This window comes from Leptodactylus fuscus, chromosome 3 (genome assembly GCF_031893055.1).
Source record: "Leptodactylus fuscus isolate aLepFus1 chromosome 3, aLepFus1.hap2, whole genome shotgun sequence".
In the NCBI taxonomy this organism is placed as follows: domain Eukaryota; kingdom Metazoa; phylum Chordata; class Amphibia; order Anura; family Leptodactylidae; genus Leptodactylus; species Leptodactylus fuscus.
The window spans coordinates 41,512,555-41,533,382 of record NC_134267.1 but is presented as its reverse complement, the minus strand read 5'-3'; the positions used below and the strand labels follow the sequence as shown (position 1 = coordinate 41,533,382).

The 20,828-nt window shown below is 42.8% G+C and overlaps 1 protein-coding gene across 2 annotated transcripts in view; it reads right to left on the bottom strand.

Moving 5' to 3' along the window:
• Window positions 1–20,375, bottom strand: part of GPCPD1 (glycerophosphocholine phosphodiesterase 1) — a 45,002-nt gene extending 24,627 nt beyond the window's left edge. For both annotated transcript variants that reach the window (XM_075267468.1, XM_075267469.1), the window contains exons 1-7: window positions 20,257–20,375; window positions 19,933–20,024; window positions 10,759–10,849; window positions 8,960–9,044; window positions 7,235–7,310; window positions 4,169–4,210; window positions 15–138 (exon numbers count right to left, since the gene is read on the bottom strand). In XM_075267468.1, coding sequence (XP_075123569.1) covers window positions 15–138; window positions 4,169–4,210; window positions 7,235–7,310; window positions 8,960–9,044; window positions 10,759–10,849; window positions 19,933–19,981 — 467 coding nt within the window. In that variant the 5' untranslated portion in view covers window positions 19,982–20,024; window positions 20,257–20,375. The remainder of the gene's footprint in view (window positions 1–14; window positions 139–4,168; window positions 4,211–7,234; window positions 7,311–8,959; window positions 9,045–10,758; window positions 10,850–19,932; window positions 20,025–20,256) is intronic.
• Window positions 20,376–20,828: the final 453 nt, after the last annotated feature.

The following is a 20,828-nucleotide window of genomic DNA, read 5'->3' as shown; positions in this document are numbered from 1 at the left end:
ATTTATCACCATACCTAAACCTAGACTTTTTAAATTTTTTCTTGGTTATAGAAACAGGTTGTTTCTCAGAATAATGTAGACGTAATCTAAGCTCAGTCTGACATGTCAGCCATCCGGAATCCACTGTTTCAACGCCATCTGGCAAAGTAGATGAAAGTTAGCAGTTGCAACAAACAACTACGACAAGAGAATTAACAGTAAGCATACAAATACACATCAGAACATGGTCACTGCTTATTACCTTATTGTGTATGGCCTAGGATGTACCCGGGGTACAATAAGCAGACTCGTGAGGTGACTTTAGCTTGGCTTACCTTGTTTAGCACCTGTAGTGATAAGTCTCTTTCTAGGAGTCAGGATGCACTTTGCCGTTTTTCGGCATTTAATTTCAGTCTTATTGTGGAGAAACTGCAACAAAGCAGCCACATGTGGTTTCATTCTTAGCCATAAAATAACAGGGAGCCTAGCAAGCGGGGCAAATATATATAGGGTTTGCATAGGTAGCTGCCGAGCCCTAGACCCTGACCCTCAGTCATAAAATGTACCACTTTTTATTTTTTTTTTTCCTTTACTGTAGAGTGAGCCCCATAGAGGGATCACAATGTACAATTTTTTTTGTCCCATCAGTATGTCTTCAGACCAAGGACTCCATCGCTGCAAGGCTACAGTGCTAACCACTGAGCCACCGTGTTGCCTAAAATGTACCACTCTTCTGAATGGTAAATGGTAGGTAAGGGCCCCCATAGCAGATTATGCATAGGGGCACAGTAGTTTTAAGTTCGGATTCATGGGACTGTATACAGAGTACCCTTGGGCGAGGTTCACATCTGTGCCAGAATCTTCCAATGCAGAAACCTCTGAAGATAAACCTCTGGCGGACCGCAGTTTAGCCTACGGGTCTACTTTATAATCTGACGGACCCATGCATGGATCTGAACCTAGCCTTAGTGGTTGCTAGATTAACCCTTGGTGTACATCTTACATTTTAAGATCACGTTTCAGATCCAGGCTCTAAAAGGCCCTCCCACGAACCCCTTCCTCTGGTGCGACAAACTTTCTGAAACACTCAGACAGACAGATAACCACATGCTGCAAATAGAGATACCACTAAAGTGTCTGTCTTATGGTTTCTAAACTGCTGTCCTCAAGTAGCCCACGGGGTGATGACTGGAGGCCGCCTGGGGAGAGTCCTGAGACACAGTAACAATATATCACTTGTGCAATACTACAGAAATCCTATGTACTAGACTTGTTGGCGGTGCTGTAGGACTACACGATGTGCTAGCTTATACGGCCCCGGACATAAAGCTGTCACTAAACAAGGCAAACCAAGCTAAAGTCCTAGAAAGGTCACGTCATTTTCTTTGTGTGTATAATAGTCAATAACATGCCACAAATGACCATATTTTTCATAAGTGAACATTAAAACCATATATTGCAGCACACTACTGGTTCATGTGAATAAGTCTTTATACATTGCAATATAAATAAATACTAGATCTAAAATAATACACATGTAAATAGGAAAATCCTATAACATTTGGAGCAATAGACACTGTAGAAATAATATGACAGATCAGGATAGGAATATATATATATATATATATATATATATATATATATATATATATATTTTATTATTATTATTATATTATATATAAAATATAAAATTCACAGACATAGTAAGGCTGGAATCACACACACTGGTTTCTAAAGCAGTTTTAGAAGCTAAAACCAGAAAAGTGAATCCAAAATGAGGAACATCAAAGAAGAAGCTCGTAAATCTCCCTTTTTTTGTATCCAGTCCTGTGTTTAGCTCCAAAATCTGCATTAAAAACTGTCCCGCAAATGAAACTTATCCCTTATTCTCAGGATAGGTGCTGGATCGCTGGGGGATCTGTCTATGGGATCCCACAGATCACAAGGTTTCCGAGTGCCCCATGCGAACTGAGCAGTGATCATTCACATGGGCTTCAGCTCTCGTGATCAATGGGGGTCCCAACTCAGCGATCACTTACTAACTATCCTCCACATAAGGCATAAGTGTTATTTCTGAGACCACCTTTCTGACTTAAAGGGGTATTTCCAGTAACAAAATTACCTCCCATCCAAAGGATATGCCGATCGGAGGGTGTACACCACTGAGACCCCCATCCATCTCAAGAAATGGGTAATTTTACACCCCAGTTACAACCAGGGTACCCGACAGTACAGTGCGCTCTTCTCCATTCGAGACAACCAAAAGCTCAGCCAAATAAATGGAGAGGTGCGTGCTGTTCGACTGGTCCCTGGTTGTAACAGGGTTACAAAACACTGGTTCTCAAGATGGGTGGGGGTGCCAGTGGTGAAACATTCACCTACTAACAAGTTACCTTCTAGACTAACCTGTAGTAACTGGAATACCCCTTTAAATAAAACAGAGAACAGAAAATACAGTTTAACCGTTTACAATAAGGTCATTTACAATCCTATATATTCTGAAGAAACATAAGTAAAAATATAGTGGGATTAAACATATTGCAACAGGCACCACATAAACGGGTAGAGAGGAGTGGCATTACGAGCATTGGCAGTACAGATGGGAAGGGTTAATATTTCTGCTGCAGCTCCAGACTGCTATAGAGAACTTGCTGATGTTTCGAAAGGGTGGGGAGGGTCTTGACAGCTGCCGCAAACCCTGTGATCCACATCACAGATGCAAATGTCCCATGGGCCATGGTAAGGGTCTCGGGAAGAGCACAGGGAAAGCAGTAAATGATGTGAATATCACCATCATACGTGTTATGTGTATCATAACAATAAGAATAATGGTATGACCTCCGAACCCCCCTCAGAATGATGTAACAGGACCCTCTCTGTTCTGGAGGTTTCGGAATTCAGATCCCCATGAAACATGCAATTATTTGAAGTAGTTGAAAGCCACTATTTTTTATAATTCCAAAGAAAAAAAAAACAAAACATTTGTCTGAACTAAAATTAACCACCTATGTGTCTCCATGATGACAGACTACAAGCAAACCCTGCGTAGTCTGACCCTGCAGTCATATAGACTTGAGGGAACAGATGGATGTCAATACAAATGCAGGATGGGTGACTTGTAAACAAGGGATATAGAAATAAATGGGTAGGAGAAATTTTTTTTCAGTTACTTTCATGTTTGTTTGTTTTTTAACTTTGTGATATGAATAGTAATAAGAATAAAAAGATGTACAAGCTATATTCTTTAAATGCCCAGAGTAAACGTTGCTTAACTGCCAGGACTATTTCTATACTGTTCACAGATATAACATTTTTGCACCATGTATTTTCTACATATATACAATACAGGATAAAAGGATAGCCCGTTCTATTAAAGCGAATTAGATTACGTGTGCCGCATATTCGGATGATCGTAAGACAAACATTATCACTAATACCAATACCTACATGCAATTTTTTTTTTTTTTTTATCCCAAAAAGGGGGGGGGGGGGTGTCACATGTTAGTTGGAACAATATACATTAATATCACTGTTATAATACATTAACCAAATGTTAGGCACAATTTTTTTTTAGCTTACATCCACACACGTTGTTAGTGTCACACCATGTAATACCTACTGAGCCCTCCTAACTGAGGACCACTACCCTCTAGATTAGAGAGAAGGACACCTTTAAGGACAGATGGGAAGGCAATGACTTCATTGGACAAATGGTAGGCAGAAAGGCTAAAAAAAGCACCGGATACCTTAACCATAAAAGTTAATGACAATATCAGGAAAGATTAAAAAAAAAAAAAAAGCATATTCAAGTTCAGGACGAACACAACATTATGGCTACATGGGACAAAAAGATAGATTAAAAAATATAGTCATAAAACCTTATTAGTTCTGCAACTGGCCTGGTACTTTCCTGTCCTCATGAACAGAGAACCCAGGTCAACATACGCACAGGGTCTTTCCAAAGCATTGGCTCTCTTGATGTAGCATACTTTGCCATTAAGTATATAAGGTAGATTTTACTGTATATGAAATATTACCATTTCTCCATTACCACCATACTGGAGGACCGGATGAAATATTGCCATTTCTGCATTACCACCATAGAGGAGGACCGAATATTTCGTAAGATTCTTTGGCTTTAGAAGCCAAAGTAAGGCTAATACAACTAGAAAAAGAAAGTGTAACTTACTATGGATTCCAAATTCTCCATCGTCCAAGTGCAATTCTGCTTCTGTATAAAAGTGAAGGAAAAAAGGAAACCATTAATGCAAAGTAAGGACACTCATTTGTTTAGTCAATTTTTCAAATTAAAACCATTCCTAAACTACTTTGTACCATTTCCTCAGTGTTGTAGTATTATAAGACCTCGGTCTATGCTGTTTGATGGCATTTTTTTTTTTTTTTAATTAGAAGTCCCAAATGAGCTCTTCAGAGCAACAAGGGCATTGTTGTTGCTTCGAAGAGGTAAGCAGCACCACCCTTGTTCCACTTAGAGCTCATTTGCATATAGCAGAAAATGGTAATAGAAGCGCAGATTTATAAGAGGAAAACTCCCCCTTAAATACTGCACGGTTCCCATTGAAGCCAATGGGCGTAATGCTTGGAGAGTTTGTGCCTCCAGAGCAGCACTCAAGGCTGTGGGTACCTACACCTGTCTGTGTTCTAGAATTAATCTCTCTAGTAGAACTTCTCAGTTTCTGCTAAGATTTACAGTAAATTCCTCCTTCTTGGTTTTAGCCTACTTTCTTAAGTGGCAAATGGGGTGTAGAGCCAACAATGTGGTGCACCATTGGGGTTGTGATTTACAACCTTTAACTAACAGATCGATAGACAAATTCCACCCCCGAATGTGTTTAGTTGTTTGTTTTTATTTCCCCTCCCTAGAGTACAAGAGCACTATTTTTAGTGCATAAAAGTACAAAATAAATTTTCTTCTATTAAACATTCATAAAATATAATAAAACCACAATGTTTTCAATGTACAGGTTTGCCGGTATAGGGGATACAGAATATTTACAAATGGTTTAATTATTCCCCCTAGAAATAATTTTTTTTTTTTTTTTTTTTTTAAATCTATTGTTTCCCATTTCTCATTAGGACAAGGAAAAATTGAAAAATGTTCAATTTGCTGACAAGGAAGTATAACAGGCCTGGAGGTACAACAGTGAGTCGGTCACAGACTAATAAGACTGCTGTCTTCCAGCAGGTGGCGATAAAGGCCCGGTGTTCTCTTTCTTTGTCATAGATCTAATGTGGATACAAATTAATGTAGGAAATTCACTGAAGTTCAACAAAACATTTCTTCGCCATGATCCAATGGCTGGAGATTTCAGTACATCTTTCTTTGTACCTCAGTGTTATTATAGGAATACATCCATGGAGTTTAGAAGTTGCACAAATACGTCTGTCTAGTTTCGCCTTCTATGTTCTATATTTAACGGCCTAATTTTCAGAAATCAGCAATTTGCAGTTTCTCAGAACAGATGGTTTCCTTCCTCTCGTCTTGGAATACTATTCTAGAAGACAGATCTGAACTGTAATATTGGCCTTTACATTAAAAGAGAATCTGTCACCTCCATGCTCTCCCCCAAATCAGTCTACATTGCCATGTGCACACTGGGAAGGCAAGTAGGTCCTCACTATGGCTACCCTGTAACACTGCACAATACGGATTCGGTTACATTAGAAACATCTCCAGCGCCATATGGAAAGAAGATTAGGTCTATCTGCCAGGAATAGTCTAGAATATTTAGAAGCTCCTCATGCGATCCCAGACTCGGCCAGCTGATGGACGGGAGATTTCCTAGAATGCAAACAGAGGGCGGAGGGAACTGGCACAGTAGTCACTGGTCTGGAAATGTAGGAGAGGCTGCTATTGACGTCAGGATCTCATACAGCAAAAACACACAACCTATCTACACACATATCCATATCTATCTATCTATCTATCTATCTATACTAGCAGTGAGGACCAACCTGTATTTTCAGTGTGAACAGGAAGTTTAAGGAGGTGACAGGTCCTGTTTGTATATTGTTCTTCTAGGATTTGGCAGATATGCATCTACCAGGTTACCACCATCAAGTCCAAAACAATGAGGTATCAAGACTACATAAAGGCTTCTGCTACATGCTAGGGTAAGTTCACACAGGGTTTTTTGGACCGGAACCTGAGGTGGCCTCCGCCTCAGGTTCCGGTCCAAAATACGGGTAGCTGCGACTGGATGCAGTGCACCGGCATCCAGTCACGCACTCTGCTCCGGATTAGGCCCAAATGAATGAGCCTAGTCAGGAGGGAGTGTCTTCAGGCGGATGTCACAAGGTGAATCTGCCTGAAAGAATGAGTATCTCGCTTCTTTGTTCTGGGAGCCGGAACAAACGGCTCCCGGAAAAAAGAACTGACCGGCTCGCATTGAAATCAATGGGAGCCGTCTTTTTGGTCAGCATTTTGAGGCGGATACGGCCTCAAAATCCTGACTAAAAAACCCTGTGTGAACTTACCCTTAAGGCCTGTTCATAGAAGGGGGCAACTAGCAACAAGTGAGGATAATTCAGTGATTCAATGTTCCAATTCATCTACAGGAAACAAAGCCATTTTCTTCTATGGGCTTTCATCTAAAGCTCCCAGGACGACCAATAGTAATAGAGCCTGTGTAGTCTGATCGCACAGCGGCAGATGGAAAAGAGTACGACTACTACCTTGGAGAAATATGGGTCTCCATAAAAGGAATAGATACACAAGTATAGAAGATTTGTCTCCAGGTGTATTTGGAAATAAAACAATGCTGTACCACTTTTTCTTATAACTCTATATTGCGCTGTTAGTCTTCCTGAACATTTAGGAATAAACTGACAACTTGGTGTTACCCCTTTAACTGTGTCAAAGAGGCAGGTCCTTGCACAATTTGATATTGTCAGCTGTCAAGTTACTCAAACATTTCTAGGAGGAATAACAGAGGAACAGAAGAACATCAGGCTATAAGAAAAGATGCTCCAGAATGGTTATTCTATAAGGGCTACAAGAATTTACAAAAGCAGAAATACAAGGAGTCCTCAGTATATGTTTCATGTCCTAGTGGTGTTCAGATAGTCAACTTGATATTTCGTGTGGCAAAGAGAACATCACAGGAAAAAGCAACGCTCTACGAGGACCATAGCCTTCAGCTAAATCTACAGAATCAAGAAGCAACGTGCGAAGCACCAAAATATTAAAATTTGCTGAATTGATCCATGTGAAAGAAGTGGCAGATGACCATACCTAAAGGCTTTATTGATCGTGGCTGTAGATGAGTCTCCCACTTGTGAACTATGACTTGGCATGACTCGCCTTTATTCTGTAAATTAAAAGTGAAGTTATCTGCATTGATCATACTTTCCATATAACTGTCATCTCTGGGATTGCAGCTGCAGGACTGTGCCAGGTTTATTGTAAAACACATACACATTCATAGAGCGGCTTCCATAGATGTGCTGTGAATGGAAGGTCAGTATATCTGCATCTCAAAACACAGACAGAAAACCTTTCCTTGTGCTCCATGAAGGCAGAAGAATTTAAAAGGGTTTCAAGACTTTTCTATCCATGATCGACCAATCCTTAGGATCGGTCGTCCAAGAGGACCGTTCACAGTTTCCAATTCCAGTTCTTTGCATCCTTTTATAGGCACCCACTATACAACCTCCATGTCACTGTGCTGTGCATTGATCTGATATGAGATGACCTTTCACCAGCTCCACCAATATCTTTTAGCATTCTTTAATAGACTCCTCCCCACCACATCGGGCACAGTTGGCATTTTTATCGCAAGCCTGCGCCGTTCCTCAGCAGTCAGCATAGTTAGTGTTAATGCTAGATACGCTAACTAGGCTTACTAATGTCAAGTGGGTGCTTTCGGGAAGGAGCAGGCAAAGGGACGCGACTCGGGCACAGAGAGTCCCACCCCCTAGCCTGCTACTTGTCTGACACCACCCACTTGCATTGGTGGCTCTAGTCACTAATACTGACTGTGCTAAATGCTCAGGAATGGTGGGGGCTAATCCTGGATTTGTATGTTCTCCCTGTATTGCATGGATTTCTTCAGCCGATCAGTTGAGTCAGTCTCTTCTTAGTAAATTTGAGGTCACGTCCAACTGACATTTGATCATTCGGCAGCTCGGTCACAGAAAAAAATAAATAAATAAATGCTCTGCAGCACCCTTGATAATCTGATAGTCACTTGGAGTTTCTGCCTCCTATAAAACGGGGTAATCCAAAGTGGACAGCCCTTTTAAAAAGGAGATGCTGAGGTGTGCGTCTTTGGGCGAGTCGGCCTGCTTAGTTTCTGCAGTTTTGATTATTGGTACATTATCCTAGTTACACCCTTATGGGGGCAGAGCTAAAAGTAACTGCAGTAGGTTTGCACTTTGTAAAGGCTGACAGAGGTGACAATGAGAAAAATATTGCCTTCTGTCTCGTAAGTGCTTTGTGCTGCAGTTGTCTCTCTTCCGTGCTTTAAACAGCTGCCCCCTTTAAGAGACTCAGATCACATGGCTGAATTTTGCCTATAAAAAAAAAAAAAAATCTGCGGCCCATTATTTTCATTGGGAGCTAGTGGGGATGTTTTTTTTTCAGCGTCCATAAAAAAACACAAAAAAACTAAAAAAGCAGCACCCTGCTTGATCTGCCATGGATTACGTAACTGATTCGGCGACACAACCCGCGGCATGAGACACTACTGATTAACCCCATGGTGTCTGAGGCTAATCATGCCAATAGAAGTGCCCAGACCGGACAGGACAATACAAAGGGAGAAATAAAGACTGGAAACCCTTGTGGCGGGCAGGGTACTCTACCTCACTGTACCAGTTAGTCATAATGTTAGTATATTCTTCTCATTTTGGCTTTTTTTTTTTTTTGGTAAACCCTCTTCAACTATAAAGCACCATTGAATAAATGATGCTCTACAAATAAGGAACAATGATCGCTAGAAAAGAAACAGCAACATACCCTTGGCTCCAGAAAAGTGCCCTTGAAATAGCGATACAGTACTTTGATTCCTTTGGGGAGTGTAACATTGGTTTTCCAGATCATACTGTCGAGAGAGAAAAAAAAAAGAAAAAAAAGAATAAGACATAACTCATAAGTGTAGAGCACCTCCAGTAGACTTAGAGACTTCTGGATAAGTCCTTTACAATACAACCTGTCACCAGAACCCAGCCCACAGATAGATGGGTTAGGGTCAACAGAATCAAATGGTATTTCCCCCTGTGAATCGGTGACTGTTTGCTGGTATGTTACTATTTTTGCTGATATGATAGTGAGGTGTCCGGGAAATAAGGGCATTGCCGCTTAACTATGTGGAGCAATGGCAATAGCCTCAGTACTCCAAAGAGCTCGCTTGTATATTGACAAAAACAGCAATATTCCATCAAGGGAGGCAGCGGCGCACAAGAAGAAAACACTGATTGATTCAGGTGACTAACCCATCTGTGGGGCTGGGATGGCATGCTGAGGTCTGGGGACCAACTCTGTTGAAAAGTGGTTGTCCCATCTCATGGATCCTATCTATATTGCTAGCTTATGTGGATTTAAGACTTTTCCTAAATATATTGCTACAGCAAAACTGCTTTGTTTGGCCCCTATCTGAGATTATTCACTTCATTGTTTACATTGTGTTTCCATAACCTCGGGCCTGGGGATGATCTTATCGCTCCGCCCAGGACAAGTGATATAGCTCACTGCTCTCAGGGAGGGAAGGGAGAGCTGAGTGTTTGGAGCAGCTTCTATTTCTGAGCTGTTTATCTCACAGTTATCAGGTCGTCTAATTGAATTTTGCTGATAAGGGCTGAGACAGGGAATCCATTACCTCTGCATGTAACAGATCTAAAACAGAGTTTATTGCAAGCTGACTCTTGTTTCTGTAGCATGTAAGTTTGGGATTCTCATCACCTAACAAATCCAGCTCTGCTACATCAGCTTCATATTGTGCATCTTCCAGTGATACTGGGCTAATTTATTTACAACTATCCCTCAATACTGAGTGCAAACATGCACTGCTATGAAGAGAGATAGCAGAGCTGGCTTTGTCTGGGAGACAGCAAATGAAACCCCGCCCACCAATGTACAGAGAAAACCAGGAAGTGAACAGAGTACACAGCATGCAAGATGGTGAACAGGCGAGTCGGGAATACCCCTTTAAGAATGTAATTTTCAGGTTTACATAGTCTAACTAGTAAACAGGCTTAGTAAATACCCCATTATGTTATCTCTCTCTGTGTATACACAAACACACTTTTGGCCCACAGCGTGGCTGTATTGATATGGGCAGTCTGTATTAAAAAAAAACAAAAAAAACATTAACCTGGATAATTAATGTGATTTTGTTCATGTCTGCTATTATGGTTCAGTCATTACAATGTTTGGTTTGCAGACTGGTTACAGACCATCAGTGTATCATTCTACTGGGGTACAATACCAGAACCAACACAGATCAGCTGTTCAAGCAGTTTCTGGCATAGGAAGCTGCTGCAGTTTATAGGGAGTGACAGTGGTATACTTAATCAGCAGTGCCAGGGAACTGCTGTTCAGCCCTATCACTTGTATAGGAGAAAATTGCGGTCAGGCCCCATCCCCCGCAGCAGCTTCAGAAGCAAAAAAGCAGCCAGATCAGGTGTAGGTATCAGACACCTCCCCCCTACCCATTGATCATTTACTGATAACCTATTCTGTGGACAGGTCATTAGTATATAACACACATTATGGGCCAGAAATCCCCTTTAAAAACCAAGGATCAAGGCTAAACTTACCAATCATCAGCATCAGGTTGTAAGATAACAGCATATTGGGGTTTCCAGGCACCTAAAGTATCACAGCTCCCACAAAGTGCAATGACTTCATCTGAAAAACAGAGAAAAAGAGTCTTTGTGACTATGGATTAATGGACTTATGTGGCAGTGCTCAGTACTGGGCAGTGGCGGAGACAAGTCATGTAAAGCCGGCACAATTATTCAGAGATCAGTCAGAGATAAGAATTAATTATTAAATATGGTGATGTAATAAAGATTCTGGGCCGCAGAACATATTTCCATTTCAAATTTAATGGTCCTTTTCAGTGATCAATCTCAGGAGAAAAAAAAAACCTGCTATATCACTAGAAGGTAACAAAACAGCATTACTGTTAGGATGCATTCACACAGAGTTTTGTGGTGCTGTTTTTAGCACAAAACTGGTGTAAAGAATCAGCGATGCAAAACAGAATCCCATTGAGTTCGTTGGGTACTGTTTTATGCGCGGTACACATTGAAATCAATCGGAGGCTTCTTTACCCATTGATTTCAATGTGTAGCGCACGTAGAATGGAACCCATTTAACTCAATGGGATTCTGTTTTGCATCGCTGATTCTTTACACCAGTTTTGTGGCAAAAGCAGCACCACAAAACTCCGTGTGAATGCACCCAAGGAACACTCAGATTAGAAATGAATGATAAGAGCGCCCACCGATCACTAGGGTGACCTGCAAAGCAACCCTTCGTGTGCCACAACTTTAAATCAAAAACTCATTTTGTATCTTGAAGTTATGGCCGTGACACACTGTGGGACACAATGTGACTCCATTCACTAACATTAGTGAGGGAGTCATAAAGAGACCAAGGAATCTTTGGTCGCATAGTGGAAGGTGCAGCCAAAGTCGCCATGCAGCCCTAGCCTAAAAAGAAAGGAGAATATGAAAAATAAAATTATATATATATATATCTCCTACCACAGACCGGCCTACTGACAGTGCAGAGCCTAAAATGTGTATCGGCAAAACTCAGCATTGATTGCTCAGGAATGGCGCGTGCTAGAGAAAAAAAATTCCGACTGTGCCAGAATCAGTGGAACAGTGTCTATTAATTCATATAAAGAGCTAGACTTGCTGGAGGTGGTGAACGGTTCTACTTAAAGAGGACCTCTCATGTCCTCCTGCCCATGCAACTTTATATAGCGCTAGAAAGCTGACAGTGCACCGAATTCGGCTTTCCTGTTATGTGCCCTGAGGCTGGAGATATCAGTGCTGTTCGTTTCGGCACTGATTTCTACCTACTGTCAGAAGGGCGTCCCTGACAGTCTAGCTGGGCTGGGAGCGACAGTGGGCAGACATCGGTGCCAAAACTAACAGCACCAATATCTCCAGCCTCGGGGTACATAACTGGAAAGCTGACAGTGAGCTGAATTCAGTGGCTTTTTAGCAGTATATAAAACCGCATGTGCAGAAGGACATGAAAAGTTCTCTTTAACTATAGATGAAACAGGGAAAATTATAAACCTCATCCAAAATTCACACATGTATAATATACAACATCTGCATGAAATTTGTAAAGTGCTGCAGAATGTGATGCCATTATACAATAGAAATAAGCTAAGAGCCTTGAGAAAGACATGGACGTGGAATGAGAAGAATTCCTTTAAGCAGACGACATTGAGTGAGTCTCCAGCCTTTTAGCAGCCGCTCCCTTTCTTTGCCGCAGTATCAGGGACTACCACAGCGGACTGGGCACAAGTAGAGAGAAGCTGATAGATCGGCAGACAAGACGTTAAGGCTCGGGGATAAAATGAGTGATAGTAATGAATGTTTGTGGAGAATACTGAAGTCATTCAGCTGCATTCCTTTAGGAAACCCTATCATTATAGACAGTATAAGTGCGGCTCACTAGGTTATCTGAGGCGTCTCTACTTGGCATGCACAAGGCTGACTCACAGGAGAACAAGCTGAAGGCTGCCTGAGTTCACTTCTCAGAATTACAGCTTACGTAACACAGAAAGAAAGCGGAATACAAAGTTTCTTCCTCTGTAAACATAACATAAGTGCACAAGTGTATAGGTGTGCTAAAGGAAGTGACGGGGAAACGAAGTAACACAAAAGACAAGGTAAAGTACATAGAAACATTCTCCACATACAGCACATAGTGTGCAGAGGAACCCAAGCTGTTATCGTGCACAGCAAAGCAGTTCTAGGAAACTGTTCTTCCCCGATGACGTCAGAGCTTACACAAGGACTGACATAAACCAAGTGCCAGAGAGAAGACACCAAGATAACAGCGACGAGGCCATGTAAACAGCCCGTGTGTCTAGGACCATATAACATATAGAAGTACGAGTTCATACATGGGTACAATCCTTGTGGGAGATCTTTGTGACTTTATTGTCTAGTATTTCTTATCTATATGTAAGTTTATGTACTTTTAGCCTTCACGCTTTACTATTGTTTGCTGTCCAAACTGGGACATCCATTGAATCCCAGTTACAGACGAAAATGTCACGCTAGGGCTGGGTGATTATGACCCAAGTCAAAACCAAAAGTAAATCGGACAATTTATCTTGATTACGATTAGTGGCGATTATTTAGGTCACACCCCCTTTATAGAGAATGATTAAGCATCAGGCGTACCTGAGAGTCATCCCACTAATTTATCACAAAGTGTCAGCACGGAAATTTAGCCTTAATACTTTGTGGATGGTCTGTGATAATATCACGTGTCTGCTATAAAACAGTACAATCTGCTCCACAGTGGCCCATTCATAGTACAATCTGCTCCACAGTGACCCATTCATAGTACCATTTGCTCCACAGTGGCCCATTCATAGTACCATTTGCTCCATAGTGGGCTCCACATAGTATAATCTGCTGCATAGTGGCCCCCACCCAGTATAATCTGTTCCACACATGGTGCCCACAGAGAGTGCTCCGAGTGCCACAGGTTCGCCATCATGGTTCTATGCATTGCAAAGTGGAAAAACAAAGCAGGGTTTCAGCTTTCCGCCTGTGGATTTACTCTCTGATTATCCTCAAACAAGACTGCTAAGCAGCTTAAGGCTCATGGCATTCATTCTGAGACTGAATCAACTGCGGAACCCAGCAGGACGCTTATTTTTTTTTTCCGTGCCCTGTGTCAGTCTCTGCCTCCCATTGAAAACAATGGGAGGCAGATTCAGAATGACATTTGGATTAGTTTTTGAGGTCAAAAAATCAACGCCAAATTAACCTGTGTGAACATACCCTTAAGCTGGTCTTACACGGCCGTAATGTAAGTTTGCAACTGAGGGTTTTCAATTGCGGACACATTATATTAAATGTGGCCTCTTACACCACCGGATATTTTATCCGTGGTGTGGCCAGGCCGCAACCGAGGTCTGCATTTTATAGGACATGTCTGTAATGGCCATGAATTGCGGCACTGCACGGACTCGCCCATAGAACTCTATGGGCCAGTGCGGCAGGACACGGACATCTGCGGAGCCTATGTTGCCGCAACTTGCGGACCATACATTCAATACGGTCGTGTAAGACCAGCCTTAGTGTTGCATTCGCTATCTATATGTATCTTTATTTATTGTAAAAGTAAAACGTAAAAGTAAAACTTTTCCTATATCAGTAAGTCTATGAGAATGATAAAGGGATGATAATGACTAAGCCCATAGGTTTATCATTCCCTGAGCAGATTAGATATATGGCAGGAAAAGTAAAGCTCTAGAGATATAGTTTCATGGCTTAGGCAACACTTGCAAACCAGTAACACAAAGAACCTTATTTACAAGGTTGTATTTACTGCCCATGTGTCATACTGAGGTTATGCTCGTACATGGTGGAAACACCACAGATTCTCTCAATCTGTGATTGTGCATGGAAAATCTGCAGAAATGACAGCAGAAACGAGAGAGAAAAATGCACAGAAAGCGACATGTGACATGGATCTTCACTTGGCAGCGTATCAAATCTTTCTGGGGAATTTGGTCTTAGCTGTACAGAATGAAACCTGGGATATCCACGTCACATGTAAGCCATGCAGATTCAGTCACTAATCTGAAAAATTGCACAAATTTGCAGTAAAATGACACGCCAACATGACTTTCAGGGACACCAAAGCTGCTGCGTGTGAACTTACCCTGAATCCACATATGGGTGGAGTGAATAACATTGCTTATTTTGTTACACTGACTTCTGTCAAGAGGCTACATGCATTACGCAGCAAGTAGACAGTCAATTCCTGAAGTTGCCAAGTTGGAAGCACGAAAAACAGGCAAGCATAAAGATGTGAGTGTAAGGGCCTGGGACTGGGCACCTTCAAATGGCAGGTTTAGTGGGCCTTTCCTGGTATGGAGTGGCCAGTACCTGCCTAAAGTAATCCAAAGGACGAGCAGTGACCTGGTGACAGTATCCCAAATGGCCAGTGCCCCACTATGTAGGCGAGAGGTAAAGGCTAGCTGAAAAAATTAAAAATGACAATCCAACCCCGAATGGAAAAAGATGTAATACTAGACAGCAGTGTTTAGTAACATCAAGTTCATGTGTTTGAGGACGCAGCTGGTATGGTGAAAATGACAGCGCTGGCAGTCTCTGTTCCCTTTATTAAGGTCAATGCTGGTACAGACAGTGTCTTATGCTCTCAGAGCTCAAGTCTATAAATTTTTTTAGAAGACGGCATAATAAAACGTATTTACTTTCTTGCTGCCTGTACAGGTCTAGGATGTTTGCCATATTATTAGTCTACAAAAATTAGACTGTGACTAAGTCGCCAAGGACGGGGTTAAACGGTTCCAGCAGATCAGGTTGGATTGCAGGTCTTGGCCATGTCTAGCACTTGTTTACCAGCAGAAAATATAGCGCTGGTTAATTATATCTAAAGGCAAACAAGGTAGACTTCGCCTGTCCTATCTGGTGACCTTGTGTGACTAGTGTACAGAAGGCCTACGGGTGAACTACAATCCTCTAAAATAGTGACCTCTAACGTTAGCCATACACTTAACATTAAAAAGAAAAAATAAACTAAAATATCCCATATAAATAAGAAAAGTCACCTTTCCCCCAGTGCTCCGCTGCCTCCTGGCGACTTTCGGACATGCCATTCCATTTTTGTCCTCCGGCAGATGTCCCGCTGCACGTGACATCGCTACCAGTGACGTCCCAGGGTCTATTCCTGAGGCTGCTGATCGGCCTCAGCAATCATGTGACCCTTGAGGTCAACTGATTAGATAAACTGATGATCAAAATGTGATGTGAATGGCACTGAAGAGTCCTCGCCACTCTACTACATAGCGTCCCAATACTGTATGTAGCCAAGATGCAGGGACAACTAGTATCATAAATAACTATAATGCTAGCTTTTGTGTGCACGCTGTCTAATCCGACACACACCTGCAAGCAGGACTTTTCTTTCTGCATATTTCAAGCGGAAATCGCGCAGAAACCACATGGACCCCATTATAGTCTATGAGGTCCACGAGTTTCCTTAGGTAACCACTTTTTCCATTTGGATAGGTCCCCAAGCAGACTCCATGAACAGAAACCTGAACACAGATGTGAAGCGGGCCTTAGCAATAAGTCTAAAGGTCTTGTAAGAGTTACTGCGTCAAGACTTCATTTCAACATTCTCCGAAGGACATTTTGGGCCAAGGACATTATTACACAAACCCTAGATTAGTCTCCAACAAAGGAGCCCTGCTGGTGAAAGAGGGAACAAAAGTCACATTACTTCAACTCATTTTCTCATAGATTTAGAAGATTAGACCTCTGCTTGTTACAGAGCACAACAATGTGCACCCGCTGCCAGCTAAAACAACCACAAGGTTGTCTGCACTACAAGGTTATTCTTCATAACAAGTCAAGGAACAACTTTGCCCAGCTAAGAGCTATTCCTCCTCATCCCCTCATTACACACGCATGCTTAATTCTCCTGAAGAGTGGAGTAAGTGACGGACAAAGATGTTTTGTGACTTACCTCCCTATAGAACACGGGAAACACCAAATCCACCCCCAACCATATCTGCTGAACAAATATCAGATGTATACCTAAAGCTGACCATGCACAAGACAAAGGTCGGCCATGATACTGCCAACAAATGATCACAAAAACAACCTAGGACTGCCTTACTGAGAGGGGAAGGGAGGGCAAAACACTTGGGTGTGTGCGCAAAATGGCAAATGAATGGCACAAATTTGGTAGATATTGCCATGCACCGTATTTGGCAATCCCCACCAGAGGATGTGCCTTACTTAGGACAAGGAGATCGCCTCATCATAAACCAGGCACATCCTATTGGGCCAAGCGCATGCAGAGTAATATATGCCAGCTGATAAGAAATCGGGTCTGGATTAAGGAGGATCCTCTAAAGATTGTCTTTCAGAGGAAAAAAAATTAAAACAAGAACATAATGGCAGAAAGCGATGAGCTGTGAAGCCATTACCCGCTCCATCCATTTCATGCAGTTACCATTTCCAGCACTGTCACGTCAATAGGATCATAAATATTAAAGCAGATACATATTCCCATGGCAGACAACTCGGCTGGCGGAGTAGACCGTTCTTTTAATTTAGTCACTGTCAGTACTGATCACATCACTTGTCTAGTGTATCATTCCTCCAGCCAGTCCACCATAGAAGATACAATGTCAGTATGTTACGTATACTGACTAACTCACATGGCTGTAAGGTCTTAGTCCCAGATCACATCTGCGTTCTGAGATTCCATTTCCCTCTGCAAGCAGCACTTTTCTCTCCTTTTTTTGTATGGAAACTGAACAGAAACCACACGGACCTCATTAGGGTAAGTTCACATGGGGGTTTTTGGACCGAACCTGAAGTGGAGGCCGCCTCAGGTTCCGTTCCAAAATACGGGGAGCCTTGACTGAATGCCGGTGCACTGCACATATATGTAAATCACACCTTAGCGTGCACGCTGGGCGGTGATGCTCGGTCCGACGTCATCTTCTGGCACGCCTTCCTCTTCTTTCAGTCTCCAGTCCCTGCTCTTCCCTGGCTTCATCGTCGTCTTCTTCCGGCGGTTCAAACCCGGCGCATGTACAGCAGCGCTCCCTCCAGAGCATGCTCCGGCACCATTTTTCTCAATGGCAGATTCGATCCAATCGGATTTGAACCACCGGAAGAAGACAACGATGAAGCCAGGGAAGAGCCAGGACCAGAGGGCATCGCCGAAAGAATAAGTAATAAGAGGTAGGCGTGCCAGAAGATGATGTCGGACCGTGGATCACCGCCCAGTGTACACGATAAGTATGATTTACATATAAGTTTTTATGGTTTTATTTTTAAACGGGGGTGGGGGGTGTTAAAATAAGATCAGTGGTGCCTGAATAGCCTTGTGGGGCTCATACAGCAAAATTTTGTTGATAGAGCCCCTTTAATAAATGTCCCCCACGAGTATGAACACAGTATAAACCATCGAAAAGAACCGTATACAGTAAGGCTATGTTCAAATCTGCAGCAAAGTGTCTTTTGGTGAAACTGATGCAATATCTGCCGAAAACTGGTGAGGGAAAGAGTCCTGCTTGGACGGAACAATGACGGACCCCATTATAGCCAAATGGGTCCGCAGGTTACCGCTGGTTTAGCGCTACGCCTCTCCATTGTTTGGGTCCACTAAGTTTAGCTGGTGTGACCCTAGTTTAATAGGGCACTGTCAGTTCAGAAACAGGGCACAAATGTAAATAAATAAATGGTACTAAAACGTGGTGTGAATGGACAGAACCCTAGGCACTACTGACACACCTCCACTTTTTTAATAATTTTGCACCTCCCTAAGAAATTGATATGGCTTAAGAGACAATATTTGAAGCAGATTTAGGATAGGGGATAAGTATCTGAGGGCTGGGAATCCCAGTGTAAAGGAGAACAGGGATCTGCAACGGCCTTGTGTGAATACATACATAGTAGATGAGGTTGGATGAAGACATCAGTCCATGAAGTCCAACCTAGAACCCTGCAGCACAGCTTTAGGCTGAGGCCACACAATGCAGAAAAGCTGCTTTTTAGATGCAGATGTGGCAGGGGGAGGGGGATTTGTTTGTTTTTGTTTCTATACTAATGGCCTATCAGGCCACATCTTGAAGCCGAAATCTACTGCTCTGGATAGAGCCGTAACCATCCATTCCTATTCAAGTAACAGACATAAAGCTATGTGGTACCCCGGCATAACTGCTACGCAGTGCACAGAGCTATGTAGTACCCCGGCATAACTGCTACGCAGTGCACAGAGCTATGTAGTACCCCGGCATAACTGCTACGCAGTGCACAGAGCTATGTAGTACCCCGGCATAACTGCTACGCAGTGCACAGAGCTATGTAGTACCCCGGCATAACTGCTACGCAGTGCACAGAGCTATGTAGTACCCAGGCATATCTGCTACACAGTGCACAGAGCTATGTAGTATGCTGGCATATCTGCTACGCAGTGCACAGAGCTATGTAGTACCCAGGCATATCTGCTACAAAGTACACAGAGCTATGTAGTACCCAGGCATATCTGCTACACAGTGCACAAAGCTATGTAGTACCCCGACATATCTGCTACGCAGTGCACAGAGCTGTGTAGTACCCAGGCATAACTGCTACACAGAGTTATGTAGTACCCCGACATAACTGCTACGCAGTGCACAAAGCTACAGATCCACACCTATTACTTGTATAGGGGCAAAGCTGCCTCCAAACCCATCCTGTGCAGCAGACCCCAGACACAGCCAGATCTGTTCAGGGTCTGGAGACTGGATATCGATGACCTGTGAATGAGTCATTACTGAAAGAAAAAAAAAAAAACCTAGTGGGATGGAAAACCCCTTTAGATCACTTCTACAGAAGTGACCGACTGCTGCCCACAGCTAGTGAGTAGAACACAGTTCACACTACTGATCTACATTCAGAGTAGGTTTGATGACCCCAATTCTCAAGACTAATGGGGTCAGGCCCCAGTAATCATATTAGATAAGGGAAAACGCCTTTAATAGGGAAAATTCTAGAAATCTAGCGAGCAACAAAATATTATAAAACATGGATTTAACAATACTAAAACACTTTGCGCCCAATGTGACCGCATTATGCCAAAGGACTGACACAGGGGTACGACTGCGCCGAATTTACGGTGTTGAAGGCATGAACATAGATGTGATAGCAGTGATATTATAGCCCACGACCCCACAGGCGGCTGGGGCTCACCTGGCTCTGTGGCCCCTCGGACTTGGAAGGTGACTTGGCAGGAGGTCATGGTGTTGCCGGTCCTCTATGGTGTCCACATAAGAAGCTCTGCCCTAGAAAGACAACGAAGAAGACGTAAAATACCGCGCACAGCCCCTTCCTAGAGAGCAGCCATAACAGGTCAGCCCGGGACGGACACTGACCACACACGCAGCCGGATACGGACACCCCACTCGGATGAGACTAACCCGGTCACAGCTCAGGCTGACTAATAAACATATTGCACCTGCTAAAACACTTCATGATAAGAGCAAATTTCCCACAGCGCCACCAAACCCTACGTACCTCCCCGCACAGCCGAGACCGGTCCAGACCGGTATAAAGCCGCTCAACCCCGGAGACTGGTGCACTGAGCACCGGAAACAGTGACAGCATCTAGTAACAGAGCCATACTCTAGTCTAGCCTGCCGCATAGAGCTCCGCCCACCGCCCGGCCGCGGCCAATAGCGGAGCGCTGTGCTTCTAGCCAATAGTAGAGCAGCTGTTATCACACCGCATTAGTCAGGGATGGGACGGCGTCTGCGATTGGATGATTCGTCACCGGAATGTTTCGTAGTTTTGCTGTAGGGCGGTTTTTCTTAGAATTGGGGCGTTCACATGTGGCGTTTTTTTATGTGCGTGAAATGAATGTATACGTAGCATACTGTTACATTGCTGTTGTTTATTATACAATAAAAGTAACATTTACAATACAATATCATTTTCAAAATGTGATTTTTTTTTCTATAGTAGAAGTGGAATATTGTGGCATTAGTCTCTTGGACTATTTGTGTAGACTAGAGTCTCGTATACCCACAACCGTATATTTTGCTCTGTGTGCTGTTTCGTGACCCATTGATTTATATGGCCCATGTACA